A 16,455-nucleotide genomic window follows, 5' to 3' on the forward strand; every position below is an offset into this window, starting at 1 on the left:
AACTACGGCTTCAAGTGGCATAGTGACCAGTTTTATTAATGCTGTATTTGATGTCTGATTTTGGAAGAGTCCAAGAGGCCTCTTGGATTAAGCAGACAGGACGGATTCTAAGTAGTGTGTAGCCCTTTCTTACTATCTGTGAGTCTCCCTTCTGCTGTGGTCCCCAGAAAGGTTACTGTGCCTCAGCCTGTCAGCCACTGCCGTGTGGCGCTCACTGTGTAGACAAGAACACTGGAAGATGACATGAGTGTAGACGGACGTAGAGGCGTAGTCTTAATGTCTTCATGTGAGCTATGTCCTTCTGTAGCCCTACTCCCTCTCCACATATAGATGTTAGTTCGGAGGGACAGACGTATTGGGACACAATGTGTAGGGATATTTTGTGTGCTTTATGGCAGGGCTTCCTTCGGGTTCAGCAAAAAATTATTTACGTTCCTTGTATTTGTACAAAGTCCCTGTCCCCAGACCTCAGTGCTAGCTCCTCCCATGAGCACCATGGCCTTGCTCCTCCAAAGCCCAGGCCTAGCATCCTTTTCAGGTGGTAGAAGGGCACAAACTACCTTAAATGAAGCGCCCATGCCTATTTTTATTTTTTCATAACTGTCAAATTCTACTTATTCTCTGTAATTAGTAAGCATATTGTGAAAAGCTATTGTGAAGAGCAATTATATTTGTTTTCCCTAATTGACCATGATGGAAACTTTTGTAAACGACAAATGTTTTAGTCAGGAAGAGCTAAGTTATACTGAGGTGATTTAGGTAGCCCTGTGTTCTGAGGAAGGGAACCAAGATGTGTATGGTCAGTTCACAACACTCAAAAACTTCCCAAGCAGGCAAGGGAGCACTTTGAGATGCTGGACCCAGCTGGGGGTGGGCAGGGCCTCCATCCTCCAGAGAATGTTGATCTGTGTTCATTCTTGTGACGTCACAGTCAGCTACGGAGTCTTGAGGGCGGTGGCAGGGGTAACCCCACCCACCCAGCGAAGGTAGGCTCATTTGTGAGGCTAGCCTCCGATGTGTTAGCTGCTTGGTGAAGGCCTAGTATCTTACTAGTGGCTGACCAGGACTGATCAGTCTGGTTTCAAAGTTCTAGAGACTTAGCAGTTTACTGCTCCCTAAGGAAGTATTCTACGAGTCCACAGACTTTCCTACAGTGGACTGTGGTGAGCTAATATCTGTTTATCCACCAGTCGTTTTCCGATGTGGCCACCTCAATTAGCTTCATACTTTGACTAACCCCGGGGCTCAAGAAGAGCTATTGTGAAGTCTTCACCCTGTGGCCTGGCAGTTTCCTTGAACTAACCTGTGCTCATCTACTGAAAGTGTGGAAGCGATTCTTCTGACATCAAGGTGACAATCAGGCAAGACCAGCCACACAGAGCCAGGTGGACATTTGCTTTCGCTTGCAAATCGCTTGCATACTTAGGGAGCCAGCACCAGCTCCAAAGCCCAAAGCCCAAAGCCATCTAAGCTGAGTCTCCATGTGGCCAGCTAAAGAGCCTGGGGTGGAGATGAAGCCAGAAGCTGTGGGACAAAATTGGAAAATGAAACACCAGGATAGCAGTGGGACACATAGGGAGTCTGAAGCTTCGGCAGAAGCTCAGAAAAGGAAATACCAGCATGACGATGACGGCGACAATGCAAGTGGGACAGGGATGGAGTCTGAAGCTTTAGTAGGAAGTAAGAAAGGCAAGTACCAGGATGAGAACGAAACAGAAGAGCTGGTATTTGAAGAGCTCTGCAAGGCTCGGAAGAAGCCACCTCAGGAACAACGTGAACAGCTGGCTAAGGGTGAGGTTCCGAAGCCCCATAGAGAGAACCCAGGACAGGAGCCTCGAGAGTCTGCCCCAGGTCCCTGGGAGCAGGCTGTAACTGACAGGAAGTCTGGTGACAGCGGCGGCAAGTGTAGAAAGCGCTCCTACTGCGTCGAGGAGTATGGTGAAAACCAGCCAAAGGGAAAATATGGAAAGTTAGTGCAATCCCTTGGCCACGGCGAGCACGGGAAGGCACCCAGGCCTCACGTAACCCTTCCAGACGCCTTGAAGATGAAATACTGTGTGGACGAGTGCAGTCACGCTCAGACATCTCAGCGCTATCTACATCAGCCTATTATTGTTGACCTTAGAGAATGCCCCTCACCAGATGGAGAAGAAAGGGAGTGCTCAGCACGGAAACCTTGTGCTACACCAAAGAAAGGAGGAGAAAACCTCGGAGGAGGAAGGGGACACAGCCTGGAGCCTGACCCACTAGGAACACAGGCACGGATATCTGTGGATCTTGACAGCAGGAAGTTACCCTACAACAAGACACCAGTACCTGCAGACCAAGGAAAGGGAAGAGGAACAGATCAAGCCCTTGAGATTACAGGGGACATGGAAAAGGAAATCAAGAATGCATTAGGGCCAGGGCCCCAAGAGGAAATCTTAAGCAGTGGGTTCAAGTTGCAAATTACTCGAGGCGATATTCAGACGCTAGGTAATGGGCAGTGGCTCAACGATGAGGTAATAAATTTCTATATGAATCTACTGGCTGAGAGAAATAAGAGGCAAGGCTACCCATCTATTCATGTGTTTAACACCTTTTTCTTCCCTAAGTTTAAGCTTGGTGGCTTCCCCTCCGTTAAGAGGTGGACCAGAGGAATCAACCTTTTTGAGAAAGACCTGATCCTCATACCTATTCACTGCAGGGTACATTGGAGCCTGGTGGTCGTAGATCTAAGGAAACGGAGCATCATCTACCTGGATTCCATGGGGCAGACAGGGGAGGCTATCTGTGAGTCCGTCTTCCAATATTTGCAATACGAGAGCAAGACGCGGAGGAATGTTGAGCTGAACCCGTTCGAGTGGAAACAGTACAGCATGACTTCCGAGGAGATTCCGCAACAACAGAATGAGAACGACTGTGGCGTATTCACCTGTAAATACGCAGACTACATTGCTAGAGACCAACCTGTAACCTTTTCCCAGCAACATATGCCCATATTTAGGAAGAGGATGGTGTGGGAAATCTTGCACAATCGCTTACTGTAGCAGCATCCACCTGGTTGCTAGGGCACCCCTGCACTTTTCCATCAGTGTTTCTATACACCTCAAGTAGGATGAGTTGAAGAGGACTAAAATGGGTCCTGAGCTGTCCCACATGGATCAAACCTGCCCGCTTCAATATAGTCCTAACTTGGGACGTGGGAGTGCTGCCCTTAGTGCCTTTTATAGGATGCATGAAACTACTACAAGCTTGTGAACTGTTCTTCTACCCACACAAGAACACATATTCAGAAAACATTCTTTTAATGCTAGATTTAGTCTATGAATTGATTTTTATTTATTATTATTATTTATTATTATTATTATTTATTATTTATTTTATTTTTGTCTTTCTGCCCTCTCCCTATTGATGGTTTGTTTGAACTCGTTTGCCAATCTCGGCAGTTGTCATTTTTCAATACTGTTAATTACCATCTCTATTTCTGGTTTGAACTGTTTATTCCTGAAAGGAATGCCCATCACATAGTCATTTCCTACTGAAGAAGGAAGTAGGCATCAGGAGGAAGCGTTGACTACATAGCATCCCTAATGCTGGACTTGGAGCTGATAATTTGAAGCTGGCGGTGGGGCAGGTGTGTGTGTGTGAAGAGGGATAATGTATTTTTTGAAAGATTGAAAACAGCACAAGAGATTAGCATACATTGTACAGACTGTTGCTTTTCTGAACCACCATACTCTACTGGACTTGTATAGGATGTAGGACCATAGCCAAGCTACCGACTGCCCATCCAGGACTTTAAGAAAAGCATCGTGGGCACTTAAAGACATTTTTTCCCAGAATTTAGGAGACATGCCTTAGGTTTGCAAGTTGATTTGAGGTAACCGTAGTGGTAAATGTCCATTTTTATGCCAAGTCTCCTTGAATCCAAATGTCAGCTTTGCTAGAGCTGTTTTGAACTGTTTTATTTGAAAAGTTCTATTCAATTTAAAGTTTTAATTTTTTTTCTAAAATTTTTTAGTACATATTAAGCTGAAATTGAGTTTTTTCCCCCATTAGATTAACACTGCTACATCTCATTCCCACTGTGGAAGTGGGGACTTATTACTTAGGGTTGATGTTGCCGACTATACAATAATCTATTTTACATGTGTTAGTTTGTCTTAAACTTTTCTATTATAGTTGTGTTCATGCAATTTTTACTCAATAAAGTTTAAAGTTTAGAGCATATTTTGCAAGATCCGGTGCCTTCTTTTGCTTTTATGGTGTAATAATGAAACTTGGATTGTGTGATGAAACCTGGAAAGCAGGCGTCCAGGGCACGGCTCACCAGCTTTGGGTGTGCACACACCAGGGCTGGCTCCGCATGAATGGTTCCTGCCAAGGGCAAGGGGGGCAGGGAGGGAGGGAGGACCAAGCGGCTGGGAGAAGAAGAAGGCTGGAGTTCGGAGCACAAGCGGTGCGTGTGGGTAGAGGATCTGCGAGAGCTCAAGAAGGGTTACACCAAGGCATTTGCCCCAAAGAAAGGATACTCAGAAGATACCTTTGTTTAATAAATTCATAATAAAGTCTAATTGTTAAGGAACCCGAGCCAACACATCAGTGATGGGTATCCTGTTCTGGGCCTCTGTAATGCAATGGAATATTCCAGAGAGGATCTGCTCCTTTATCTTGGCTTGTAGAGGGAGAATATATATGGAGCTTAGTTGAACAGAGTCCAGCTGAGCCCTCTAGAGTTACAATGATGGATAATCTTAAGGTAATATACAACTATGCACATTTATCATTGAAGAATGGCATTTGTCATTGAAGCCACCCTTATTGTAAATGGAAGTGCAGGTCCTCTGCCCACCACTCTACCAAAAACACTGGTAAAAAGAAATAGTGTGTCTATAGTTTTGCCCAGATTTAGGGAGAGAACATTTCTCAATTCTCCTTTGTCTATAGCAGCAGCTTGATGGTGAATAGAAAAGACAGCACAGAGTTGGGGAAATGGCTCCGTTGGCAAAGTACTTGCTGGGTTTACGAGGATCCAAGTTGCACTGAGGGCCCCATTAAAATAAGCCATCAGGGGTGGCTGCCGTATACGAGAGCCCTGATCCATTTTGGAGCAGTAGTTTTTATGTTTTCATCTTTTCACTCTCTTCCTGTTCTCTGTCTCCCTTGGGAGTGTGCCTTTTCCTAAGCAAACACCCTCGCTTCTGCAAGTCGATGTGTCTCATCTATTTCTTAAGGATGGAGGATCCTTCAGACGGCCTTCTGAAACTTACTGATACCTAATACCAGCAGTGTCTGCTTTCAGTCCTTACTCCATAAGCTTTTCAAAAGAGCATTACCTGAGCTAGAGAGATGGCTGAGAAACTAAAGCTTACTGGCAGCTGGGAGGGCTTCCCCAGGTAGAATGTGTAAGGCAGTGTGTTCCATCCTCAGCAGCTGCGATACGTGTGCACGCTTTTCTCTGAGATTTAGCAACAACAATACTGCCGTGAGCCCACAGACGTGAAATCAGTAGTTCCAGGAGCTCCAAAACAGAAGCTGCTGTGTAAAGTCTGGTTCTTCTCAAATGTAGACTATCCTGCTGGGGGACTGGTGCCCCCCCACCCCTATAGAGAGAACCCTGCTGCAGTCACCACTTTGCAAGAGATTGAATCATTACACTACTTCTGGTAGCAAATTATCTCTGTCAAAAGAGATTTCATGTCACTTTTTTTTTTCCGGAGAAGTCAGGATGCTAGTTTTTTGTTTGTTTGTTTTGGTTTGGGTTGTTGTTGTTGTTGTTGTTGTTGTTGTTTTCAGGAAAAGTTAGGACGCTACAGAGTTTTCCCCTCTCACTTTCGATCTCTATAAGTTATGACCTCCTGTGAATGGCTGAACTCAGAGGGAGTTCCTGTCTTTCAGAAAGTATAGTAATCTCTGGTCACCAGGGTGAGTATACCTCAAGACGGGCTAATGGCATGGTTTCCATCAACAGACTACAATGGAGCCTCGTTGGCGCAAGTTGGTCTGGCATCTCAAATCACCGTACTGGATGAATACTGCACAACTTCTGTCTGTGTGCCAAGCTACGGCTTGGCTTTGTAGCCAGAAGTATTTTAGCGTTTCTTCTCTCATCAGGGAGGTCACTAATGCTTTGATTTTTCATGGGGACTCTGTTTGACTTCTGATTTGTCAAGAGTCATTCAAACTCCCATCACAGCTTTAGTCTTGGTTAAGTACGTCTGTACTGAGTTTGCTGTTCCACGCCATGGAAGACAATAGAGCACTGTGGCAGCTGACCTGGGGTGAAAACGCAGTACTCAGAATGATCCTAGCGTCCGTGGAGTGCTGAAAGCTTAGTTTCAAGCCAAATTAATGTGTAGTTGTTGTAGAAGTTTGTTGGCAATTTTGATGTGAAGATCATTAAGCACCAGGGGGAGAGGAGGCTCTGGCGTAGGTCATGTGATGAGGGTGATGAAGTGATGGGTAAGTCATGTGACAGTATTAGCTATTTGGAAAGAGCTGAAGGTTGATAAACCATCTGGTAAAATGTAAACTGTAATAAGGTTTCTAGTTATTTATTTTTTTTCCACATGAAAGAGTTTTTCTCCTTTGAAATTTACCAAGTAATTAATTTGGGAGGTATTTGTGTGTCCATGCTGCATGCAAGCGCACTTGAATGTGCGTTTACACAGAGGCCAGAGGTCAATAGTGGGTGTCTCACTCTCTACCTTAGCTTTTGCGACAGGATCTCTCACAGAACCTGGAGTTCATCAGTTCAGCTAGGTTGTCCTCTGAGCCCCAAGCATCCTGTGTCCTGGGATTCCAGGCACACACCAGCACATCCAGCTTTTCATGTGGGTGACGATCTGAATGTATGTCCTTGCTTGCTGTGCCATCTCAGATCAGATGTTGCTCTGTGTCAAAACTACACAGCTCTTCCTTTTTCCTGCACATCACCACAGAGTTGGTTCATCACTCAATAGGTCACCCTCTGGCATCTATGTTGCTCGTTGCTCAGTTTAACAAATAATTAAATCGACACATATGTTCCCATGTGTCTTTGTCTTTGTAGTTGTGGCTGTCCTAAATGCCAGTTGTCAGTTGTGACTTCTGGACACCAACAGTGATTTCCATGGGCCTGAGTGACTTCACCACATCAACTACCAACTTCCTTTGTAGTTGTCAGTAGTAGCGGCTGTTATATGTCAGGTGTGATGCTTACTCTCCATCGTCCTCTTAACTAGATTTGGAATCTCTTAAGAAACACCCCTCTGGGTATATGTGTGTGTGTGTGTGTGTGTGTGTGTGTGTGTGTGTGTGTGTGTGTGTGTGTGTGTGTCCAGAGATGCTTACCTAGGGAGGGGAAACCCACTGTAAATGTGAGTGATCAGTCTCTTCACATTTCCATTGCTGCCATACCTTCCTACCATGGTGGGCCATATATCCTCTTAAGCACTGAGCCAAAATTAATCCTCCTTCCTCTATGTTCCAATGTCCACTTAACCCACTTAGAATGTGTAAGGCAGTGTGTTCAGTAGCAGTGAGGAAAGTAATTGATGTATCAAGGGAAGAACAACTGGAACAGTGACTTGGAAGTACAAAACCCACCCGTCTTTGTTCACAGCAAACTGAGCTTCCCCTGGCATGACGACTTTGTTCCAGAGAGCAACAAAGACTGCTGCTGCCAAACTACTGGGACAAACCACAAGTCTATGGACTTGAGACATGAATGGCATCTTTGGGATATGGGCTTGGGGATACTCTCAGGGCAGGGTAGTGGGGTGAGGTGAGTAGTTCTGAAGCTTCCATCTGACACTGAGGCCTCAGACTTTGTTACTTGGACACACTGAACACAACTATATAGAGTTTTTAAAAAGCACTTCTGTACTCATCTTGAGCACATCTGCACTTATCCCAAGCACATCTCCATTTATCCTAACACATCTGTACTCATCCATTAAGCACATCTGTACTCATCCCAACACATCTCTGCTCATCCATTAAGCACATCTGCCCTCATTCCAAGAACATCTGCACTCATCCATTAAGCACATCTGCCTTTATCCAAGGCACATCTGCACTCATCCAAAGCACATCTGCACTCATCCTAACACATCTGCACTCATCCCAAGCACATCTGCACTTATCCATTAAGCACATCTGCCTTCATCCTAATACATCTGCACTCATCCCAAGCACATCTGCACTCATCCCAAGCACATCTGCACTTATCTATTAAGCACATCTGCATTCATCCTAACACATCTGCACTTATCCCAAGCACATCTGCACTTATCCATTAAGCACATCTGCCTTCATCCTAACACATCTGCACTCATCCCAAGCACATCTGCACTCATCCCAAGCACATCTGCACTTATCTATTAAGCACATCTGCATTCATCCTAACACATCTGCACTTATCCCAAGCACATCTGCACTCATCCTAACACATCTGCACTTATCCCAAGCACATCTGCACTCATCCATTAAGCACATCTACCATCAAGCAAGCTAGAAAGAGATCAGCTTTTGTGTTCTGATCAGGCTTTCATCAACCTTGTATAAACCAAATGGTTTGAAAACATGGTATAGGCTACTTAGTATAATCCCAGCACTGTGGAGGCAGGAGGATGGACTTCAAGGCCAGTGTGGTCTTCATAGAAAGACCCTGTCTTAAACACCTAAGGGCTTAGGATATAGCTCAGTGGTAGAGTCCTTGCTTAGCATACACAATGAACTGGTCTCTCACCCTCAGCCAAGCAGAGGAAACAGTGTGAAAATAATGTCGCAGATTTTCTTTGTTTTAGTTCAACCAGGAAGGTTCATTACAGCTAGGTTCATAGGGTAAGGTACAATCCAGTTACTCTATAACTGAAGAAACACTGAAACTCTACAAAGGACTGGGGTTGCTGTAGTGGTTGGAATGAAACCCGCCCCCAGAGGCTCACAGGGAGTGGCATTATTTAAAAGGATTAGGACATGTGGCCTTGTTGGAGGAAGTGTGTCACTGGGGGGTGGGCTTTGAGGTCTCAGGAGCTAAAGCCAGGATCAATGGCTCACTCACTCTTCCTGCCTGCCAGTCCAGATGCAGAACTCTCAGCTTTTTCTCCAGCACCGTGTCTGCCTGCACGCCGCCATGCTTCCCGCCATGAGAATGGACTAAACCTCTGAACTGTAAGCCAGCATCAGTTAAATGTTTTCCTTTTTAAGAGTTGCCATGGTCACGGTGTCTCCTCGCAGCAGTAGAAACCTAAGACAGTTACCATGCCTCAGGGACCAGCACGCACTTAGGTTCTAGAAAGCCAGATGTGAGTGATCGGCTATGTTCGCTGAAGTTGGATGTGGGGGGAAAGTGATGAGACCCTGAAGAGTGTCCCCTAGGGTGGTGACTTCTTCACTGTCGTTAGCACAGTGAGAAAGGCGTTCTCTGTGATGGGCCTCAAAACCACTGGCTAAGCAAATTGCGGCAAATTTTATTGCGTTTCCACCTCCATCTCAGAAATTTTTTTTTTTTAAAGAGTCAGTGGGAAGGGCAGAGGACAGTGGATGAATTTAAGGGAACTTTTCAGATTGAGGGTAAGGCACGTGGTTTGAGTTTGGGGAATTCTGGTCAGACAGCAACAGGAAATGCATGTGTGTTGCTTCTTAATGGTCCGTGGAACATGGCAGGCAGGCATATCAGGGCAGACCCTGTTTCCTCCCCACCCCCCATCCTCAATGTGACTGACACAAAAGAAGGCCAGTGAGTAACTCTAAACATGCCAGGATATAGGGAAAGCTATAATTTACTTTCTGTTTTTATTTACTAGAATAAAGGAGAACTTTATTTTTTTTAATTAAAAATAGACAAGGCTGTTGGGCATTAGAGTGGATTTTTTTAAATAAAGAAACCAAATCATATATTTTTGTTTCTCTCTCCTATACTTCCTTTCATCCCCTGCCCCTGCTTTTTTTTTTCTTCTTTTTTTTGCTTTTGTTTGTTTGTTTTCATCTTGAAACAGCATTATGCTCTCTAGTCCACTCGGGTTTCATATTTAAATCTTCCTGACTTTGCCTCCCAACTTCTGGGTTGACATGCCCAGCTTCTGCGACCCATTAAGGGATGCCCCGGGCAGGATCTACCACCCCTAAGACCCACTCCAGATCTAAGAATGCCTGTCAAATATATCTGAATTCAAATGAGGAAGGCTCAACTTTTGTTTTGCAATCAGAGTGTCCCCAACATGTATATAAACCAGATGGTTCACAAACATGGTGTGGTGGTACTTGGCTATAATCTCAACACTTGCCAAAAGAGGGAGATGGACCTGAAGGTCAACTTGTGCTATATAAAGCACCTGTGTCTCAAATTGGGGCTGGGGATGGAGTTAATGGCAAAGCGCTTGCCTATCACACACAAAGCATTGGTTTGACTCTCACTGCCTTGGAGGAGAAGGAGGAGGAGGAGGAGGAGGAAGAGGAAGAGGAGGAAAAAGAGAAAAAGTTCTGTTTTAGGCTAAGAACTTACGAGTGGCCATGGTCTACAAGTAGGAGGATTGAAGCAATAAGGACATGAAAAAGTTACAACCCTGAGACACAGGTTCAGCTCTGTTCCTGTCCGTGTCTGAATCTGTTTCACTCTGATGGACATTTACAGATCTAGGAACACCTTACTCACACCCTCCTTTCCGAGTGTTCTCAACAACAGAGCCAGGCACAGAGGTACACGCCTGTAATTCCAGCACTGGGAGATACACGCAGGAGGACCAGACGTCCATGGCCATCCTTGGCTACATAGTCCCTTCTGGGTTGGGCTGGGCTGCATGAAACCCTGCTTCAAACTAACATAAAAGAAGTCATCAAGCTAAACTTCTAAAAGTGACCCACTGGTGGGGAAGCGTGAGCTTGTGGTTTTTGCCAAATGGCTCAGCAATGCCACCAAGGAACACACAGGCCCCTAGAGACCATCATTTGCTGGGTTGGGTCTCTGCAGGCAGAAAGCACTCAGTATTTTAATACTTATAAAATTACTTCATATGGAGAGGGAGAGAAATTGTCCATCAGAGCAATTTCAAGTAGTATTTTAAAACGCAAGATACAAACTACACAAGGCAAAGTGGATGTCATTTAAGAACTACTGTGGCAAGAAGACAAATCAACACACCCCTTGATGGTAGGAGGTAAGAACCGACGGAACGCACGCAGTGGGCATCACCCTGGAGACTGAAGGAGCCACTTTGTAACTCAGGAGGCTGAGACAGGAGAATTGAGAGTCCGAGTTACATAAGGAGATCTAGTTTCAGAAGAAAGCAAACAAACAAACAAACAAACAAACAAACAAAACCCTCTCAGAAATATTATCTCATCCCCGACATTGACTACAGAGCTCACATTTCACTGGCCTGTGACCGCACTTTGAGGACTCACAGCTGGGTGTTCATCAGTGTGTCCGTGTGCAGTGCTATGCTGTTAACTCGTCCTAAAGAACAGTCATTAGGGAATGAACAAGGCCTGGTGTGTAGGGTGGGTCAGTTTCCGTGGTGTAAATCTCCACACCACGTCTGTCATTGGCTGCAGAGGGGAGGGAGCTTACCCAGCTGTGACTCTGCAAAGCTGGCTTCAGGGTACAGGACCCAGGGAAAAGGAAAGACAGTCTGGTTCCTAAATGGGGAGGCCTTCAGGGCATGAAAAAAGGGGTGAACTCTTAAAATTATATTTTGTTAATTTTTTTCATACAGCACACTGTGCACGTATTTTCCCTCTCACAAATCCTACCAGGTCTGCCCCATCACCCTACGTTCTCTCTCTCTCTCTCTCTCTCTCTCTCTCTCTCTCTCTCTCTCTCTCTCTCTTTGAACAAAAAAAAAAGAGAGAGAGAGAAAGAAAGAAGAAAGAAAGAAAAGAAAAGAAAAAGAGAGTATGGAGAAGAGTTCATACCCTTGTACTGGTAGCTGTGTAGGGTTAGGAGACACGTCAGTGCAGCGTCTCCTCCCCACGGATATTCATTACAAATATAGCTAACACTGATGTTTCATGTTGGTCTTCTTAGTAAACCTAAAGAGATAAGTACTTAACATTCATTGTATGTGCATGTGCACACACATTAAATATACGTTCACCATAATGTGTGTGTACGTGTGTTTATGTGCATGTGTTTTGTTCCTGCATAGGTTTAAAAAATATTTTTCTGCTAAAGATGTCTGCAAGCTATTGTTTCATAATTCACTTTTATTTTCCCTACAACTATATTGCCAAGGTTTCATAAATTTAATACTTTAATTATTATCTAAAGAAAAGAAAAGAAAGAAGGGAAATAGAAACAAAGTAAAAGTCAATAAGACAAATGTGCAGAAACACCACAGAGTCCTTTTTGCTTTAGCCAACTACTCCTGGGCATGTGGTTGACATAGTCTCCGACACCACACTGGAGAGAGCTGATTCTCCCTTTCCAATCAGGCATCAACTAACTGCACGTACATTCTTGGTCAGGGGTGGGGATTTGTGCCCGCTTCCCTCACAGTGCTGGGGTGCTGCAGTGTGAGCCTGTGCAGGCCTTGTGTGTGCTCCCTCGGTGTATTAGCTCTGTTGTGTCTGGAAGACACTGTTTCCCTGGAGAGATCTATCCCCTCTGGCCTGCCGCCTCCTTCCGGCATCCGGTATCCTGAAGCCAGCTGTGCTGACTCACAGGTGTGCAAGTCCAGTCATCTCTGCAGCCAGTGACAGGGTTCTAAGATCCCGTCTTGCAGCCTTTCTGCCTCCTCTTCCACAGAGCTTCTCCAGCCTTTAGCAGAGGAGTTGGATGAGGACGACCCATTTAGGACTGAGTGCTCCAAAGTCTCTCCCTGTCTGCATATTGTCCAGTTGTGGGTCTTTGTGTTAATTATTACCTACCACAAAAAGAAGATGCTCCACTGGGAGCTGAGCAACACACTTTTGCATGGGCACAGCAGCACGTCATTAGGAGTCATTTTACTGCTACGATCCTTTAGCAGAATGACAGAAGTAGGTTTTCTCCTAGGCCCGTGACCTATCTAGTTTCTGGTCCCTGGCCACTTTTGCAGTGTCGGGTGTGAAGAGTTCCATCTCTTGGAGTGAGCTTTACATCCAATTTAGAAAGTGTTTTGGCTACTCCCATAACATCTGTGCCACCGTCGCACCAGTCTATCTTAAAGGCAGGTCACCATTGTACGCCCCAGGGTTTGTAGCTGGGTGATCCTGATAATTACTTTTCTCCTATAGTAGCGTGCAAAGTACTGTCTAGCACCATGAAGATGAACCATCATGAATTAGTCTCCCCATGCTCACGTCTCAGCACAGCCTGGGGATAGAATCCAAGCCTTTATGGTCACCGGTGATTTCATTTTCTGCTTTCTTCTGTACGTTGAATAAATCATAAAATCCACATAAAAATTTAAAGTCGTGTGAGCAGAAACACAGAAATCAGGAGAAATGCAGTTTGACAGGTTTACTCTGATTTGATATGATGGAAGAAAGTGAGGACGGGATCGTGAAACGTGAGGTTGGATGGAAGGGCGCCAATGCGTGGTCCTCAGCCACGACCTGCCATGGCTACACTCTCTCTAAGCGGCGGCAAGGGACTTGGTGTGTTCTCTCTCCTTAGAGCTGTAACTCATTTGTTAAACTTGGAATTTGGGTATTTGTAGGAAAATATGACCAACATGAACCAAAAGGGTGAATTAGGCAGCAGAGAAAAACATTTCATCTCATTTTGTAGAGAAATGAAAAGCTCAAATGGAAACACTCGTCGCCGTGGAATGAAATCAAGGGCCTCAAGCTGTTTACTGCGCTGCTGTGTTCCAGGCCCCTCTCCTCGCTCCAAACACTGCATGCTTTGCTGCATCAAAAGCGGGGTGCACTCGGACAAATGTATAGCATGCCACAGGGATCCTGGATTACAGGCCAGCGTTCTAATCACTGAGTTCAAAAAGAAGAAATGTCACATCCATTGCCCGTGTTGGAAGCCCGTGGTTGGTGAAAGGGAAGTGAATAAAACGCAGTAATTATGGCAAGCTGATGTTGGGGGAGCGGGAGAAAATACAGAAAAGCGCGCCCGTGCTGCTTCGTGTATTTCACATCACTCTGTTAGCGTCTTGTGGTATTAAATAGCACCCCAGTAAATAATGCTGAGCACAAAAGCTCTCGGAAAACATTCATTGTGTCTTCGGTGCTCTCTGCATAATGCGGTCGGCACCCTACAGACATCCATCAAGCTGAACGAATAGGAAAACAACAACAAATGGTTGCCTAAAACACAGAATTTCTGTAATGGAGGACTCCAGAGGGGGGGTTTACTTTATTGGAACCTTCTTGCATAAAGTTTCCACGGATTGCTGTATTAAAGCCCAGGTTGAAACAGGGGCCTCACTGATGCCATCTGCTGAGCAGATATGACACATCAATTATCAGGGGTCATTTTCAAGCCTCACCTGGTGAGCTACATCTGTAATTGCAGCTATTCGGGATGTTAAGGCTGAGGATGGCAAAGTCAAGATCAAATTAGAGGGTTAAAGAGCGCTATGTTTGGGCTACTATTGCTGTGATGAAACACCATGACCAAAGCAACCTGGGGAGGAAAGGAATTATTTAACTTAACATTTCTGCACGTTCATCATCGAAGGAAGTCAGAACGGGAACTCAAACAGGGCAGGAACCTGGAGGCAGGAGCTGATGCAGAGGCCTTGGAGGGGTACTGCTTACTAGCTCGTTCCTCATGGCTTGCTCAGTCTGCTTACTTACAGAACCAGCCCTGGGACAGCATAACCCACAATGGGCTGGGCCCTCCCCCATCAGTCACTAATCAAGACAATTCTCTATAGGCTTTGCCCGCAGCCTGGTCTTATGGAGGCATTTTTCCCAATTGAGGGTCCTTCCTCTGAATGACTTTAGTTGCATCAAATGGACCTAAGAGTATCCAGCACATAGAAAAATCTGGTTTAAAAGCTCCAGCTCAACCTATATGGTTACTTGGCATGTACGAGCCTTGAATTTGATCCCCCAACACTGCAAATGAAAGCTGGATTGAGAAACGGTGTACTTAATTACACACCATGGTTATCACCCTGTATCTAGCTGCTTGGGACATACTGGACCACTCTGCATTCTTCTAGTTAGACGTGGAAGAGCGATGAATCCACCGAATGTTCTCACTGCTCTTCCGGTATCCTCACTCCCCACTTCCAGATTTTCTGTTTGCCTTTAAGAGTAACTTAAACTATCTCAAAGAGTGATGAGTTGTCAGGAAAAGTGTTCCCCTTGCCCATGGCTCTCCTCCTACTCCAGACTAAGTGCTATAATAAAATTTAACGGGGCATGGTTGCATGCCTACAATCTCAGTGCTCATGAGGCAGAAACAGGAAGATCTCAAGTTCAAGGTCACTCTGGGCTACAAAGCAAGACTCTGTCTCAAGGGGGGACGTGTGCTCAGAAGCCAGCAGTAAAGTGCTTGCCACATAAGCCTGGTGACCTGAATTCAATCCCCCAGTACCATGCGAAGGCAGAAGGAAAGAAGCAACTGTACAAAGTTGTCCTCTGTTCTCCAGATGTGTGGCATGGCATGTGTGTCACCTTCACCACTGCATAGACATCCCATACACACACACACACACTAGTGACAAAAATACATAAATAAATAAGCGAGTGCCTGAACCCAAAGAGGAATGCAATAGCACTGTTTTTAAAAGTAAAAGAATATTCTTTAATAAACTGAATAGAGGGCTGGAGAGATGGCTCAGAGGTTAAGAGCATTGGCTGCTCTTGCAAAGGTCCTGAGTTCAATTCCCAGCAACCCCATGGTGCCTCATGACCATCTATAATGAGATGTGGTGCCCTCTTCTGGCGTGCAGCTGTGCATGCAGGCAGAACACTGTGTACATAATAAATACACCTTTTTAAAAAAAATTAAATAAACTGAACAGGTATTTCTCAAAAGAGAAATTCAAGTACCCAGAAAACTGTTGACATCCTTAGGCATCGAATTTAATTAACTGAATATAAAACTGCTTTGAAATTCTGTCTTACTCTAGCCAAAGTAGCTATAGCCAAGAGCTGGCAAGGACTGGAGAAGGAAAGATCCTTTAAGACCATTTTTATTTATTTTTTAAGACTGGGTATTTCAACTAGCCCAGGCTGGCCTTGAACTTGATATGCAGCTGAGGATAGGCTTGAACTTCTGACCCTCTTGTTCTTAACTTCCTGAGTGCTGGGTTATAGATATGTATGTCCATCTCCATCTCTATCCAGATCTCTCTCATCTCCCCACCTCCATCTTCATCTATCTGTATCACAATGCCTGGCTTATCTGGTCCTTGAGAGAAAATCGAGGTCATTGTACATGCTAGAAAAATACTTAACCAACTGAGCCTTCAGAGAGATGGGACTATGCCTCCAGCTCCTCTCTGCTGATAAGATTAGCTCCTTTTGTTTTGTCAGATATTTTGGTCTGGTATCTTGAAATCATTCCCATGTTTTTCTGTTTTTTCTTTCTCCTCAGAT

General features: G+C 45.0%; 1 protein-coding gene across 1 annotated transcript; it reads left to right on the forward strand.

Moving 5' to 3' along the window:
* The first annotated feature begins 1,010 nt into the window (after positions 1-1,010).
* Positions 1,011-4,202, forward strand: LOC311590352 (sentrin-specific protease 2-like). The gene has a single exon (XM_084769247.1). It carries the CDS (start codon positions 1,482-1,484, stop codon positions 3,027-3,029), a length of 1,548 nt encoding a protein of 515 aa, XP_084625373.1. The 5' UTR covers positions 1,011-1,481; the 3' UTR covers positions 3,030-4,202.
* Positions 4,203-16,455: the final 12,253 nt, after the last annotated feature.

Source organism: Acomys minous (assembly GCF_964271855.1).
Source record: "Acomys minous genome assembly, chromosome: 19".
Lineage (NCBI taxonomy): Eukaryota > Metazoa > Chordata > Mammalia > Rodentia > Muridae > Acomys > Acomys minous.